The sequence below is a fragment of the Canis lupus genome, chromosome 23 (genome assembly GCF_048164855.1).
Source record: "Canis lupus baileyi chromosome 23, mCanLup2.hap1, whole genome shotgun sequence".
Classification (NCBI taxonomy): Eukaryota; Metazoa; Chordata; class Mammalia; order Carnivora; family Canidae; genus Canis; species Canis lupus.
In genome coordinates, this window is record NC_132860.1 from 30,390,093 (window position 1) to 30,406,427 (window position 16,335).

At 38.1% G+C, this 16,335-nt stretch overlaps 1 protein-coding gene across 3 annotated transcripts in view; it reads right to left on the bottom strand.

The window, feature by feature from the left end:
• The window catches only part of PAK1 (p21 (RAC1) activated kinase 1), a 143,802-nt gene that overhangs the window by 63,020 nt on the left and 64,447 nt on the right, over positions 1-16,335 (bottom strand). For all 3 annotated transcript variants that reach the window (XM_072794755.1, XM_072794757.1, XM_072794756.1), the window contains one exon: positions 5,262-5,472. In XM_072794755.1, coding sequence (XP_072650856.1) covers positions 5,262-5,451 — 190 coding nt within the window. In that variant the 5' untranslated portion in view covers positions 5,452-5,472. The remainder of the gene's footprint in view (positions 1-5,261; positions 5,473-16,335) is intronic.

Genomic DNA, 16,335 nt, shown 5'->3' on the forward strand with positions numbered 1-16,335 from the left:
CTGAGCTCAAGGCAGTAAAACACTCCAAACTTGGGAAAGAAAAAACACTGACGTAGTCCAGTTTTAAAATTAACTTTGCTAAACTCTTCCCAAGCCTGGAGAATTCCACTTTGGTTGTGAAAATTCAGCCAGAAGAAGATTCCAAACTAAATGCTGCAGGACTTATTAGAATAAACCAAAGGCTCCAGATCCTAACCACAGGTACCAGGCTTTCCCACATAGAATTCTGTAACCCAGAGCCACATATTACAAGCCTTCAACTACAGCTTCTTCCAATTATTTATGCATTCCCTCAGGCACACACTGAAGCTGTGCTGGAGGTCAGCATTAGGTAATGCCCACAGACATTCTAGCCATTGCCAGCTCAAATCTCAACCACTACTGCAGGCCACAAAGACTCTTCTTTCTCGTTTCCCAAATCTCTTTAGAGACCTAAAAGTGCTCCCTTGGTAATTTTGGCTCCAAAAGTCTGGGTAGGACCTAGGCATCTGTTATTTTTTAAGAGCACCATGAGTGAGTCAGATGTGTAATCTATGTTGAGAACAACTAACAGAGACAGTAGGTTATACTGTAACAGATACTTTAGGAAGACTTAGTTCCACACTCATCCCTGCCACTTTCCAGTTGTGCGATCTCAAGCAATTTAATTTTCTCTAAACCTCAGCCTCCTGAACTGAAAATGACTTGTGGGCATCAGATTAAAACAAGAAGTGAGTTAAAAAATAAAACAAAACAAAAAAACCCTCATATTTATAGTGTTTTACAGTTTAGAAAATGGTTTTATATCCACTATGTCAAATGGCAAAAATCTACTAATGATAGAAGTGACAGGAATTACAATTCTTCCTACTTTACAGAGGAGTATACTGAGGTTAAAACAAATTGGTAAGAGGAAAAGATCACAGAATAAACGTCAGAGATGGGACTCAATCTTGGGTCTCTAAGTCCAGATCTAGACCATTTCTGGGCTAAATACTTTTAGTATGGGCATACCACTTCAAAAAACTGCCAACACTGCTTTGTATCGTGCTAGGACTAAGTGAGGCACAAAGCAAAGGTCAATGAATGCTTATTGGTTGAAAGATAGTATCAACAAAGCATAAAATTAAGCTGAACAAAGGCTCCAAACAAAAGGGGTAAAAAAAACTTCACTTATTTCATTTTGATGTATACATTAATTACAGACATCTTAAAGCAAAAAGGTGACACCCACATGCTCAGGGCATGCATAGAAAAACTATAAGGGATGAAAGAGAGGGTAGTAGATTATTTCACAAGAACTTCTTAAAACTCTATGCTTTCTACATCTATGCTTTGAATTCACAGAGAAACTGCTTTGATCTTGAGCTATGTGATTTATTTTCAGAATAGATCTGGCCTAGGATCACTCAGTGAGAGTGTCCAAGAAAAATGTCTGGGTTTACAGCTTTATCACTAAAGTACTTCACAATGGCCTAGTTTCTTTCACCTACATATACAACCCAATCTGACTTCATCTTCATAATCTCATTTGTATTATTAATACAGGATTTCAAAACTATAAGAGACCTTAGAGTCTACTGGTTTGACTCTAGTTTTTTAGTTGAAGGCACTTTAGTCTACAGAGAAATAACTGACCCAAATCGGACAGCCAATTTATGATAGAACTTAAGACTACAACTCAGATATTCAGAACCCCACCTTCCCATTCAGTACATAAGATCATTCCTTTAGTTCTCAATGATGTCTACGGGTTATGCTTCCATCTGCTGTTTTGGACAGGAATCTTTTTTTTTTTAAAAAAAAAACAAGAGTTTTACTGGGGCACCTGGGTAGCTCAGTGGTTGAATGTCTGCCTTTTGGCTCTGGGTGTGATCCCAGGGTCCTGGAATCAGGTCCCACATCAGGCTCCCCGCAGGAATCTGCTTCTCCCTCTGCCTATGTCTCTGCCTCTCTCTGTGTGCGTTTCTCATGAACAAATAAATAAAATCTTTTAAAAAAATTTTTTTAGTTATAAATATATAAAAAGAGTTTTACTGAGATATAATACACATACCATACAATTCATCCATGTAGTGCATAATTCAGTGATTTTTTTTTTTTTTTTTTTGTATATTCACAGAGCTGGGCAACCATCCCCACAACCAATTTTAGAACATTTTCATCACCCCCAAAAGAAACTCCACATTTCCTAATCCTATCCACCTCCCCCCACAGCCCTGGGTAACCATTCATCGGCTTTTTGCCTATGGATTTGCCTGGATACTTCATATAAATGGAATCATATAAAATATGTGGTCCTTTGTGACTGGTTTCTTTCACTAACACAATGTTTTCAAGGTTCACTCTTGTTGTAGCATGGATCAGAACATCATTTCTTTTTACTACCAAATAATATTTCTTTATATTGATATGCCACATTTTATTTATCCATTCACCAGTTGATGGATATTTGGATAATTTCTACTTTTTGGCTATTACAAATAATGCTGCTATAAACATTCCTGTGCAAGTACTGTGGACATGTTTCCATTTCTAGGTCATAAGGTAGCTCTGTGTTTAATTTTTCAAGAAACTGCCAGGCTTTTCTAAGTGGTTATATCATTTTACAATCCCCCCAGCAATCTCCACATTCTTGTCAACATTTGTTACTATCTTTTTATTACAGCCATCCTACTGGGTATGAAGTGACATCTCACTATGCTTTTGATTTGCAGTTCCCTGACAACTAATGATTTTGAGCATCTTTTCACATGCTTATTAGCCATCTGTATATCTTCTTTGGAGAATGTCTATTTGAATCTTTTACCCATTTTTTAATTGAGTTGTCTTTTTATTATTGAGTTGTAATAGCTATTTATATATTTATGATACAAGTTCCTTAACAGATAAGGATTTAAGAAAATTTTCTCCCATTCTGTAGGTTATCTTTTTACTTTCTTGATGGTGTCCTTTGAAGCACAAAGTTTTTAATTTTGATGGTGTCTACAAAGCAGGAATCTTACTACCTTCCTAGTTAGTTGCAAGAACAATTCCAACTTTTTAATTTTATTTTTTTTTTCAACTTTTTATTTTTTTTTTATTTATTTATGATAGTCACACACACACAGAGAGAGAGAGAGAGAGAGGCAGAGACACAGGCAGAGGGAGAAGCAGGCTCCATGCACCGGGAGCCCAACGTGGGATTCGATCCCGGGTCTCCAGGATCACGCCCTGGGCCAAAGGCAGGCGCTAAACCGCTGTGCCACCCAGGGATCCCTCAACTTTTTAATTTTAAAAGACCTCTTTACTACATGTAGAAACTTGGGCAAAGACCTACATATATAGATCAACAATTATGGTTGATAAAAGCACAATGTTAAAAATAAGCACACACCTAAACTTAGGGATAAACAAAGTAGCTTTACATGGGAGAAGATTCTAGGGCAGGGTAACACCACCTAATCATAGCCCCTACATCTAGAAAGTTGGCAGCTACTATATAAATGAATTAGCCAAAAAAAAAAAAAAAAAAAAGAATTAGCCAAAAAATGAAAACTAGGCAACTTACCCATATCTCTTCTGACTAGACCCCAAAAGAGCTCACACTGAAGGTGGAATAGGGGAGATGGTAAACATACAAAGATACAAGCCCAAAATAATCAAAATTCTCAATACTCTCATTTCAGTTATTCAATAGTCATTTCCTGTAAGTAATATCACTGCCTATTAAACATCTCTATGTGAAGACCTCTCAAATGCAGTGTCTAAAATTATCTTTTCACCTCAAATACAATGTGTTTAAAGTCACCATCTTTCCTGTTTTCCAACTACCAACCCTCCTGACTTATTCTCTTCCTGTGTTCCTTATTTGGTTCATGATACTATCATCTACCATCTTCTACTGATCCATAACTATGCAGTCATATTTTTCTGTAATATAAGATAGTTTCTGCAATTCACCATTGTGCTTATTATATTTGGCCTACTATTTCAAAATCCCAATTCTGATTTTATCATATAGTCTACTAGCTATTCCTCCCAGCTTCAATAAAGAAATAAAGTGTACTAATATGCAAGTACCTTCTGTGTGGAAGGTATTTAATTAGGAAATTTGCATTTAATTTTCATACAACAACCTTGTGAAATATTATCCCAATTTTAGAGAAATGAAAACCCCAATCTTTCCTAGAGACAGGAAACTAAAAGTCAAGGGAGTTAATTGGTATACCTAAGGTCAGAGAGCTGGTGAGTGATGAATCCAGGATTGAACCAGATCCATCTAAATCAGAAGCTCATGGTAACTATTTATAAACAGAAAACCAACTTCATCAACACAGCACAAGAAAAGACCCTGAAAGCATGACTGAGAATTTCACCTCATATCAAGAACCACTTAAACAAATATTTAAGAAGTTGGGCAGCCTGGGTGGCTCAGTGGTTTAGCGCCGTCTTTGGCTCAGGATGTGATCCTGAAGACCCAGGATCGAGTCCCACGTTGGGCTCCCTGCATGGAGCCTGCTTCTCCCTCTGCCTGTGTCTCTGCCTCTCTCTCTCTCTCTCTCTCTTTCTCTGTATCTCTCATGAATAAATAAATATAAATATAAATATAAATATAAATATAAATATAAATATAATTTAGGAAGTCAAACAAAAGTCATCTATCAATGTGGACACCCAAACCTCTATTTCACTATGATGTCCATAAGATTTCAGCTACTTGATCAGATACACTGTTAAAATCCTGATTATCCTCCTAGAAGTTTTATCAATAAAAAAGAAAATGAGCCCACCCAGAACGACCTATTCTTAGTAAACTCATGCTTAGTCCTGCTTCCTTTTCCCAGTGATTACCTGCCCTTCTTACTGATACTTCATCTCCAAATCTAGATGTGAGATGAGGACATATGAATAAAGAAGAGGCAATCAAGAATCCAGAAAGAAGACATTCCAAAAATGAAACTAGTTTGGAAGAAAAAAATTTCCAAATAAAGACATTTCAGTATTTCTTATATTTTGTGAGTTCAAAAAAGCTTTATAATTTATAAAGTAAGTAAATATATGGCTTCAGACTGTCCAAACTCTGGCAACATCATAATTATTTTCTTAGAATTTTGCTCAGAAATTGTTCCTAAAAATAAGTCTATTTCCTATTTGACTTGACCTTAGGAAAGAAAGGGAAGTATTTAAGGAGGATAAAGGTATTAAAGGAAAATTAAGTCAAGGAAAGGATAGATCTTTCATCTAAGCTACAAAAAATCTTTTAAGTATACAAATGGTGAGAAAGAAATGAAATACTGTACTTTTATCTCCAGGTAGGATGGATCGGTAAAATCGGTCCTTCTTTTTCTTCTCCTCTGGGTTTGGAGGCAGAGGTTTGGAACCGTGGTTTAGGGTTCCGGCATCTTTGCTGCCAGCTCCAATCATAGTGCTGGTATTTCTCATCGGAGGGGCTGGGGGTTTGTCTTGAATGTCTAGGCCGTTATTTGACATTGTCACCACCACCAGCAAATACTGGAAATCAGAGAGAACATAAATCTTATTATTTTTGTGCAAAAGGATACACGTGAAAAATTGTAAAGAATCCAAGTTATACAACTCATCCTCAAAGGCCCAGCCCAAACCCTTCCACTGCACACTGTAACTATTGCTGTCTTATTCAGTCAACAATACTCAAAGATTTAAAACCTACTTTGTTGTCAAGCACTGCTGAAAATTCATAAGGGTCTTGTTATTCTCTACCTAAGGCACTGGAGAGCACAGAAAACCACCATGACGTAATTTTAATGGGAGAAATTTGGCTTAGCTAAATAAGTTTGAATCCCACTGCCACTGACTAGCTTTAGAGAAATTCCTTAACCACTTGGGTTCCATTTATTCATTCATTAAATAAAACTGCTTAACAGCATTCCACATGGTGACCCTTTGCCAACCTCTAATTTTGTAGCCTTAGGAAAATCATTTTCCTTCTCTAGAATGGACTGTATCACTATATCAAGAGTCAGTAAAGCTGACAGTTTTAATAGTTTTATTGGAACACAGCCATTCATTTACATATTGTTCATGGCATCTTTCACATTCCGATGACAGAATTGAGTAGCTGCAACAGGGACTATATGTCTGCAAACCTAAAATATTTATCTTGTCCTATACAGGAAAAGTTCACTAACCCTTGGCCTATATCATTTCTCAGTATCCTCTTCCTCTAATATTTGACCTTGTTCTAAATACATGATGGTCAATGCAGTAACCATCCTGTCATATATGGTGTTGAATTTACTGGCAATCTCCAATGCTTCTAGTAGAGAGAAGGAATAAAATCTTTTTAAAAAGGAAAAAATTCATATCACAAGGTACCAATAATTTTAATGAAAATAGATGTTATTACTTTAAATAAGTAAACGTCCTTGACAAATTGGCAGGCATGTATGTATACAGGATTAATAAAGTCTTATTCTTCCAGGTTACAGTGGAAACATCTTTAGCCATGACTACTTAGAATATAAGCTCCTTGGAGTAAACAAAATAGTGCTTTAGAGACTAAAGTTTCTAATTAAAAAAAAAAAAACATAAACCAATATAATAATCACCAAGAGCTTTTTAGAAATATAGATGCCCTGTTTTGACCTCCATAAATTTTGATTTAATGTAACTGGGTTATGGCCAAAATTCTGTAATTTTAAAAATTAGTGACCCCAGTGCCAACCAGATTTGAATGCCACTGCTTTAGATGTCAATTACTTAAATGCCATGAATAAAATATATGAATCTTTTTTACATTTTCTAATAATTGCAGAACTAAATGACCCTTGTATCCACTTTTTCCATCAATTCTTTCTCCACATGCCATCAGTGATCTAAAACGCAGTACTCTTCTGCTTTAATATCCATCACTGACATCCCAGAACAAAAGCTCAAGTTCCTTACTAACTTAGCCACCAAACTAGGACACAGCCTACCTTCAAACTATACCTTGGAAATATCTGTTCTCCTGACCTATTAAGTAGTCTCTCACCCTCCGCCCAATCCCCCCAGTGCCTCGTGTCAAAGTTTTCTCCCTCCTCTGACTGATAAAAAAAATCTTACTCATCTTTCAAGCCAAATTCAAATCACCTTTTGTGTCATTCGTTCTAACCTACCTCTTACAAACCAGCTGCTCCTTCTTCTTTTTTTTTTTTTAAGATTTTATTATTTACTCATGAGGGGGAAAGAGAAAGAGAGAGAGAGAGAGAGAGAGAGAGGCAGAGACACAGGCAGAGGGAGAAGCAGGCTCCATGCAGGGAGCCCGATGTGGGACTCAATCCCGGGTCTCCAGAATCAGGCCCTGGGCTGACGGCAACGCTAAACCACTGAGCCACCAGGGCTGCCCCTTACTTCTCTTTTTGATCAAAAGAAATGAAGTAAGCAAAAAGAATCTTGTTAATCTATATTAACTCTCTGAGTGGTGTGCTTTTTATCCATTTTTTCTGGTTTCACTTTGCAGGTTTGCCTTTGCTTTTCCTCTCAGTCCCAATTCAGGTCCTCTGCCCCCTCAAAGGGAATTTCCACAGGCTAAGTTCTCCAGTGTACCTTGCTACTCTGGACTGCAGGTTCCAAAATTATACTCCCTACAGCCACCTGAGCGTCTAAGCAGGCCCTTCCTTGCCTCTTAGGTCCTTCAGCCCACAGCTTCATTGAATGTAGGTGCCTTTCAGGACCACAGCCCAAGATTGTGCCAAGAAAGACTGCGTCATCACCCTTTCTGATACAGGCTTTTCTTCATTTCTCAATTTTTTTTTACCATGCTTGGGAGAATTCTCAGGGGCAGACTTCCACTTTCAAAATGATTCCAAATTATCAAAACCTAAAATCTGTTGTTGGAATACAATGACTGAATCCTCTGTACCACATTCCAGCCTAAGTCATCCAGCCTATGCTTGAAAAGTTCTATTTTTAAGAAGTCTACAGTCTCAAAAGTCAGCCTATTCTATCTTTGGTCACTTCATTTAAAGAGTTCTCACTTATATGAAATTCTATCTATCTCACACTGCACTGTATTATTTGCTTATACATTTGCCTCCCCCTTATACATATGCCTCTGCCAGCCCTAGACTAAGAACTCCTCAAGAACAAAGTTCAGTCTTATTTACTTCTCAATCCTCAACACCATGTCTGGCACAGAATAATCAATAAAGATAAGCTGAACAAATGAACAAAGAACAAGTAAACAAATAAATGAACAAAGAAACAAAAACTACCTGTTAGTCTTGAATCATATCTCACAGCTTTTCAGAAAATTCTACTGCTTCTTCCCCAGACTGAACTTTAGATACTTTAAATCCTCTTTCAAAACCCCCAAATCTATTTTCTCAATGCTAAACACTGTCAGTACCTTCAACTATACTCACAGAAACAGTTTTGTACCAAAGATCCTTCCCTCTGATCTTACTTGGACTTGATGTTTCTATACTACATTCCAGCTTACCTGTAGCCCTCCAATCAGTCCTTTCCTGTAGTTTCCCCATAAGTCTTTACTCTTTCTATACTCCACAGATCCCCTCACTGGTCATTTTGTCCATCTACATTCAGCACAATAATTGGCACATTTTTAAAACTATGCCATTTTATTTTAAGATTTTATTTATTTATTCATGAGAGACACACACAGACAAAAGGAGAAGCAGGTTCTCTGCACGAAGCCCGATGCAGGACTTGATCCCAGACCCCGGGATCATGCCCTGAGACAAAGGCACTCAACCACTGAGCCACCAAGGCGTCCCAAAACTATGCCATTTTAAAACTTCATTTATAGAAAAACAAGTCCAAAACATCAGTCCTGAGAGGAGAAAGGAGAAACATACTCAACTCTTAAATAAGGAAACCAAACACATCTTAAATCTTCCAACACTCTGTGCAGGTCAAGGATTTGGGAGGATGATAAGCCAATGCCTTCTAACAGGCTGCAGCTAGGCTGAAGGCCAACGTTTGGAATGATAGTTTAGATGGCACCCCTCTATCTATTCTGGACAACAAACTGATATAACAGACAGAAGGAAAGACAGACTGACCACATTTTACCAATGCCCCAGAGGCTCAGGGGTCATAATAATTTATGAGCAACTAATTATACTGAAGTATTAATTATGAATCAACTGAATGGCTCTATAATAAATGCAGGATCACTGTGAAGTTTCAAAAAGGCAATTGGTAAGGCAATATAATAAAAAGATGACTGGATTTAAAACCAAGAGATCAAAAAAAAAAAAAAAATAAAAAATAAAACCAAGAGATCTGGATTTAGGTCCTGGTTCTGATGTTTACTAGTTATGGCTCTAATAAAAGTCCCTTCACCTATAGGCTGCAATTTGTTGTTTCCCACTCTATGGTCACTAGACAGATACTGGTCAAGAGGCAATCAAGGAAGGGAAGTGATTTATATCCTCTTTGCTGTAAAAAGCATAAATTTAGGGCAGAAAGAAGGGAAAGAAATACTTTTCAAGTAGCCACTATGTGAAAGATACTTTACATACTGAATGAAACTGGACAGGGGCCGAGGGAAGGAGTGTGTACACAACAGCTACTTCTTTCTCCTTTACTACATTGGATGCCACAGCCACTAATATAAAAAGGGCCAAGATAAAGACTTTAAGACACACACATACATCAAAGCCAGAAGCAACCTTAGAGGTCATTTAATCTGACCCTCTCATATACCAGGTAGGAATACTGAGGTCCAAAACATAGAATGAAATTGCTAAGATCATACAGCAATTTAAATGTACAATTGGAACCCATGTCTTCAGACTCTCTGCCAAAGAATTTTCCAACTATACCTAGGGTAATTCTATCCCGTCTATACCTTTTCTGACCTGAATTTTGCTACTCTTGATTTAGGTAAGTCAAATCTAGCCAATGGCAAAAATAGAATGATATAAACATGTTGGGCTGGACTTTTACTAAATGTCTTCATGAAGCTAAGTTCCAAAGAAGATAAATTCCTGGTCTTCAAATCAGCCTTATGAAGTTTTGTACACCTTTTGCTATCATCACAGGTTCTTCATTTAAGTACAATTCAAATCAATAAATTTTTAATGAGTACTTACATATAAGGTGCCATGGTAGAAACCAGGGACAAAGAGATAAATAGATGAATCTGATCTAACTCTAGAGATTCTCACAGTCTAATATTGCAAGATACACAGGATCTAGAAAATCACAATGCCAGGCCAACTGAATACTGCTGTGGAGCAGTACAAATGGTAAAATATCAGAAGACACAAAAAGGAAAGACTATATTGAATTTAGGTGATTAGTGGGGCTTCATAGAAGAGGTGATGTTAAAAGCAGGGGCTTAAGGAATAAATAAGTCAGACTAGTGGTCTTTGACTCCAGACTATCAGAACCCCCTATAAGTTTTTTAAAACACCAGCTGAAGTACTTAGGGGGCAGTATACTAAAATATGTAACTTATTTTGAAATGTATTTTTAAAAATAGGAAAGATTAATGGATGAACACAGGGATGTGATAGAATATGCATGCATGTCCATATATAATTTGCAGTGGCTGTGATAAAGCAAATATATGAGAATATTAATGGTAGAAGAATCTAGGTGGTAGATAAACAGGTATTCACTATAAAATTCTTTCAACTTTGCTGTCCTTTTGAAACTTCTAATACAAAGCTAGCGGGTAGGGGGCAAATACCAATGCTGAGCTCTGATTTAATCGGTCTGAAATAGGTCCAGGCATTTGTATAATACGGGAACCAAAGAAAACAGACAATTAAAAAATGGATTATTTTTATGGAGAATGATAATGGCAAATGGATGCCAGGCCACTAGAATAGCACACATGTGAGGTTACATGTGGTAGAATCCAACACAAAAATGAAAAAGTAGGACACAGAAAGCCTTTTATGTTCTATAACACATACAGCACTAGTCAGAAAAATGGTCCCTTCTAAGCAGTTCTAGATCTATGCAATGAATGTCCCATGTTAAAAATAAAAGATGACACTTGATTTAAAAAGGCTGTGGAAAGATGACAATGAGAAAAGAGGTGTTGCCTGGAGGAGGGAACCAGCTGCCATCCGTCTGCACTGAAGGCTCTGTGGTGCCTTGAGCTCACACAATGGGACTTGGAGTTTTATAGAGTCCTCTAAACTGCCTAACAGAGTTGCTCAAATTCTAAAAAACAGTTTCCCCAGAGAACCCCCTGGACTAAACATCTTTACAAACAGGATTTCAGCCATCATTTGGCATTGATAGTTTAATAACCATTAACATTAGAAAACACTTTGGAATTTACAGAAAACTTGAAAATCTGTTTGGTTTGTATCATTTTTCTCATTCATTCGTGCAAATATTTATTCATCACCTACTGTTTGCCAGGCTGTGCTGGGGATAAAACAGTGAGCAAGTCAGAAAAATCGAAATATCAGAGACACTGCCAAGTCCCCCAGAGCCAGCAAAGACAGATATCTGAAATAAAGTCTGTGTGACTACAGGACCACTTCTTTTCCTACTACACCACATGTCACTATTCGCTCTAAAGCAATAGGAATGGATATATAACCTGTAATAACCCCTCAGGCCATTATTTAAAATGAAGGAGGGAAAGTAAGAAGAAAAAATAAAACCTACTCCATATATTAATTACATTTGTCGTTCAACAACTCAAAGCAGCTGAGACTGGCATGACCAACACTCCACCCAGAACTGGGGAGTACTGCATGCCCTTGACACCTGGTTATGAGAATCTGATCTTTAATTAAATTGTGCCAAGAGGTTTTCTTTGGCAGGAGCCTGGAATGCTGCAGTCTTGAATTTGCTGAGGGAGGTCCTTCTGAAACGTCAAAGGCACTCCCGCTATGTAGCCTCCAGCCACTTGCTCTGGTGTAGCAACAAGAAAGCAACTGCTGAGGTAGCAGGGAGGAAAACTGGAGGCTGTTTCTGGGCTGTTGGGAAAGCTACTTTAATTTCTGACACTCAGTTTCCTCATGTAAAGCACAAATAAGACTGTACTTTATAAAGTTATGAGAATTTAAAAGCATATTATATATAGAAGGACTTAAGCATGCCACCCAGAACAAAATAGATGTCCAATAAATATCTGTTCTTATCCTCCACTCATCTTTCTAGTTTCAGCTCTACTGTTCTTTAAACTTAGTCATTCCAGCTCAATATGCTTTCATGACCCTGCCTTTGCCCACACTGTTCTCTCTGCATAAAATGTCCCAACTTGTCTGCCAATCAAACTCCTACTCATTCTTCCAGACCCAGTTTGATTCACTTACTCTATGAAACCTTCACAGAAGCCACCCTACTTCTATCTTTTCACCAAAATTTAATAGCAGTTTATACATACTTCTATGCAGCAGTCAAGGGACAAAACTGAGTCTGATTAATCTCTATGTCTCCAAATCCCACCCAGCACAGACCTGGCAAACACTAGGTAATAAGCAAGGGTTCACTGACTAAGGCAGCCTGGTTCACAGAAAAGAAACATAGGAGCCACAGTTTTAAACCTTTACTTTATAGCTGGGAACCTGAAACCCATAGGGGTATGAAATTTACCTAAAAATCACTCAATGAAATAGTGAGGACATGACTCTGATTATCCTGACCCTCTTAAAAACACTCTTTCTATACTAATTATAATTTGAGACAGAGTGAACAGAGGGCTGTACTTGGAATTAGAGAGTATGAGAGGCAGCAAAGTGAAATGGAAAAATTGGCAGAGAAATTTGAGGTCAGTGACTTAAGCTAGCCCTGTACCTTCACCTTCCTCTCCCCTCCCCAATCACACCTACACATCTTCTTCAATTCTACCACCCTTGCAGATAGCCAATGGAGTTACTTGCAGAAACTAGTATTAAAGCTCTCATAATCCTTGCCCTACCATCTTGGAAAATTTCTGACCTGCAGCCCCAAATAAGCTATTCCCAACAGTTAAGGGAAAAATTCAAATTTAAGCTTCAAACCATTAGACTTCCCAATGGATGCTGTGAACGGAGATCATCACTAAAACCCGAGCTGAAGTCCATACAATCTGAGAGCTGAAAGGAACCCATAAGGCCATTTGGTTCAACCTTCCAAAAACACTGGAATCTACTCAGCTGTCTCCTGGATGGATCACCTTCTAGTCCATCTCTGCCTGAACATACCCTGCAATTTCCCACACTCCCAAATGCTTCCCCAAAAGAACATTTTCTCTTGGAAGTGTTAAGAACCACAGCTTGAAAATGAACACTCTCTCTCCTCTAATAGATACTCAGGACCAAGTCAATCGAGTTTCCAGGTCCATTTACTTCAGTCATCCTCAGTCACCCAAAATCTTGTCCCCTAACCTTTTCTGTATGCCCTCTAATTTCATCAAATTCCACAGCCCCTTCCTGACTCTGGATCCCTTTCACTATTTCCTCTGGATCTTCCCATTTGTCATAGGCTAACTCCCCTGGCCTCCTTTTCTTAAAAGGAACTTGGCTATCATCTGAAGAAGAGATTTCTCCAGCAGTCCTCTCAATTAGAGGCTCTTTTCTCTCTCATATCCAACCTATCAGTGCTGTCCTTAATTTTCAATGCTATTTCCAAACCATTCCTTCCTCTTCTTCTTGCATAATACCCACTTCCTGGTCACCTAATTCAAAGACTTTAGTTCCTAGATCAATCTTCTTCTGTACCCCTCCAGTTACCATTCTAGGTGACCTTTACACTCTCTCAACAATGATGACCCTTCCAACACTCTGGCCATTCCAACTACTGTAGGATGATTAAACAGTTTAACAGGCTTTCACTGTACACGTATACTTTAAACAAATCTGATCTAAACAAATCCGATAAACAGAAAACAAAACAATCAACCCCTTTGCCTTTTCTCCCTTTCCAAAATACAACTGGCAAAATTCCCTTTGCAATAGTTGAACTCTAAGTCTCTCCCAACTACCTGTGCTTGAAGTAGCTGAATGTCCTAGAGAACATTACCTGATTGACTGCTTTCACTTGAAAATTATGACTATATTTTTACAAATGATTACCTTGCCTCAAACGGGCATTCAATTAGGCTTTCCACTCACCCCTTCTCTGACGAACTAACCTTCTATGAGAAAAGAGAAATCTTTGCAGGAGAATTCTATCTTCCCACTCCCAAATCTATATGCCTCCCTGCACCTGCATCACCCATTTATAATGAAGGAGATGTTCTTACTGCCATCAAAAGCCATTCCCTCCTCTCCCTCACTTGCACTCCTTCTCACCTGGAATGATTTCTTTCAGCTATATTAATTAACCAATCAATCAATCTCGAGATCTCCCTCCTACACTCCCTCCCTTTTTAGATATATTCAGCCATTCAAGATATATTTATTGAGCATTTACAAATACCAGTACTAATCTAGCTGAATAAGACAAAGTTCCTGTATTTGTGGACTTTATGGACTAGTAAGAGAAGCAGACAAATAAATAAAAAAATGTCAAGTCCATAATGAAAATTTAAGAGTAGTACATGTAACTTGGGGTGGGAACAGAGATAGGTGGTACAAAAAAACAAGATGATCAGGACAGGCTTCTCTGAGGAAGAGACACTTATGACCTGAATGAAATGAGACAATTAATCATAGTAATACCTGGAAGCATTTTAAGCAGGGGGAGCAGTAAGTACAAATGTCCTAGATGAGAATATTTTTTGGCATCAGAATAGCAAAAAGGACAACAAGACATAAGTTTAGTGAACAAGGAGAAACATGGTAGAAAACTAAAATTAGAGATACAGCCAGGGTTTAGATTAGATAGGACTTTACAGGCCACAATAATAAGTTTGGATTTTGTATGAAGCATGAAAAGACACTGAAGAGTTTTGAGTAGTGATATGATTTATGTGTTGTTTTTTTTTTTTAAGATTTTACTTATTTATTCATGAGGGACACAGAGAAAGAGGCAGAGACATAGGCAGAGGGAGAAGCAGGCTCCCTGCAGGGAGCCTGATATGGAACTTGGTCCCAGGACCTTGGGATCACAACCTGAGCCAAAGGCAGATGCTCAGCCACTGAGCCACCCCAGCATCTTTAATATATATATATGATATATATATATTAATTATATATATTAAACTATATATATAGGGTTTTTATTATTATTATTAATTACACAGAGAGAGAGGCAGAGACATAGGCAGAGGGAGAAGCAGACTCCCTGCGGGGAGCCCGACGTGGGACTTGATCCCGAGACCCTGGGATCACAACCCGAGCCAAAGGCAGATGCTCAACCACTGAGCCACCCAGGCATCCCACTGATTTATGTTTTAAATAGGCCACTCTGGTTGCAGAAAACAGACTGCAGGGGAGCAAATGCAAAGTGAAGAGACTATTAAGAAATTATTACAATAATCCAGGTGGGGATTGATGGTAGCTTGAATGGACAGCAGTAGATATACAGCAGTACACCAAAGGTAGATATTTTCAAGGTAGGGCCAAATGGCTTATTTAGAGACTGGGTGTACAGTGTGAGAAAAAAAGAAAAAATGAAGATGATCTCTAAATTTTTGGCCTGATCTGTGAATACTGAGTGAAAATAAACATGTCTCCTATTCCAAGACACACATACACCCTTCCCTTGACACCGATATCTTCCTCAAAATACATTTGTTTTCCTTCATAGAAAAACTTCTCAGAAGAATTGTCTACACTATCTCCACTTCCTCCCCTCTGTTTGCCAAGTAACACCCTGCATTTCACCAAAGTAGTCTCATCAAGATTACCAACCATCTCCAGGTTGCCAAATCAAATGGTTACTTTCTGTCCTCACCTTACTCAATCTCTCTGAAGCACTCACCTGGCTTTCCTTCTATCTTTCTGTACTCCTATCTCCTTTGCAGACTCTTCCTAGCTATCCTCCACATGTCCAAGGTTAGGAACCTTTCTTCATATGCTACACTTTTGTCTAGATGATCTCATCCATACCCATAGCTTTACTTATTACCTATATGTTGATGATGCCCAAGTTTCTACCTTTAGCCCAAAAGCTCTTTTCAGACTAATAATCACCAGTTAAGACAACCAACTCTACCTGCATTTCTCATAAGTACCTAAACCTAAAATGAACAAATGAAACTCATAGTTTTCACATCTATCATGAATTATATTTGCTTATTATACATTTCCAGCAATAAACGGTAAGCTTCACAAAAAAGTAACTAAGCCTTTTGTGTTTACCAGTGTATACCTAGCAAGGAAACGGCTCAGCAAGAGTTGACAGCAAGATTTACTAGACCCTGACTCTACCCTCAAAATAGTCACATATTAATGGGACAGGCAAATGGATAAAGCACAATAATGGTATTACATGGTAAGGGCCCCTTTGGTCAGAGGAAGGACATGATGTTTCATGAATCCTAGAGAGGGG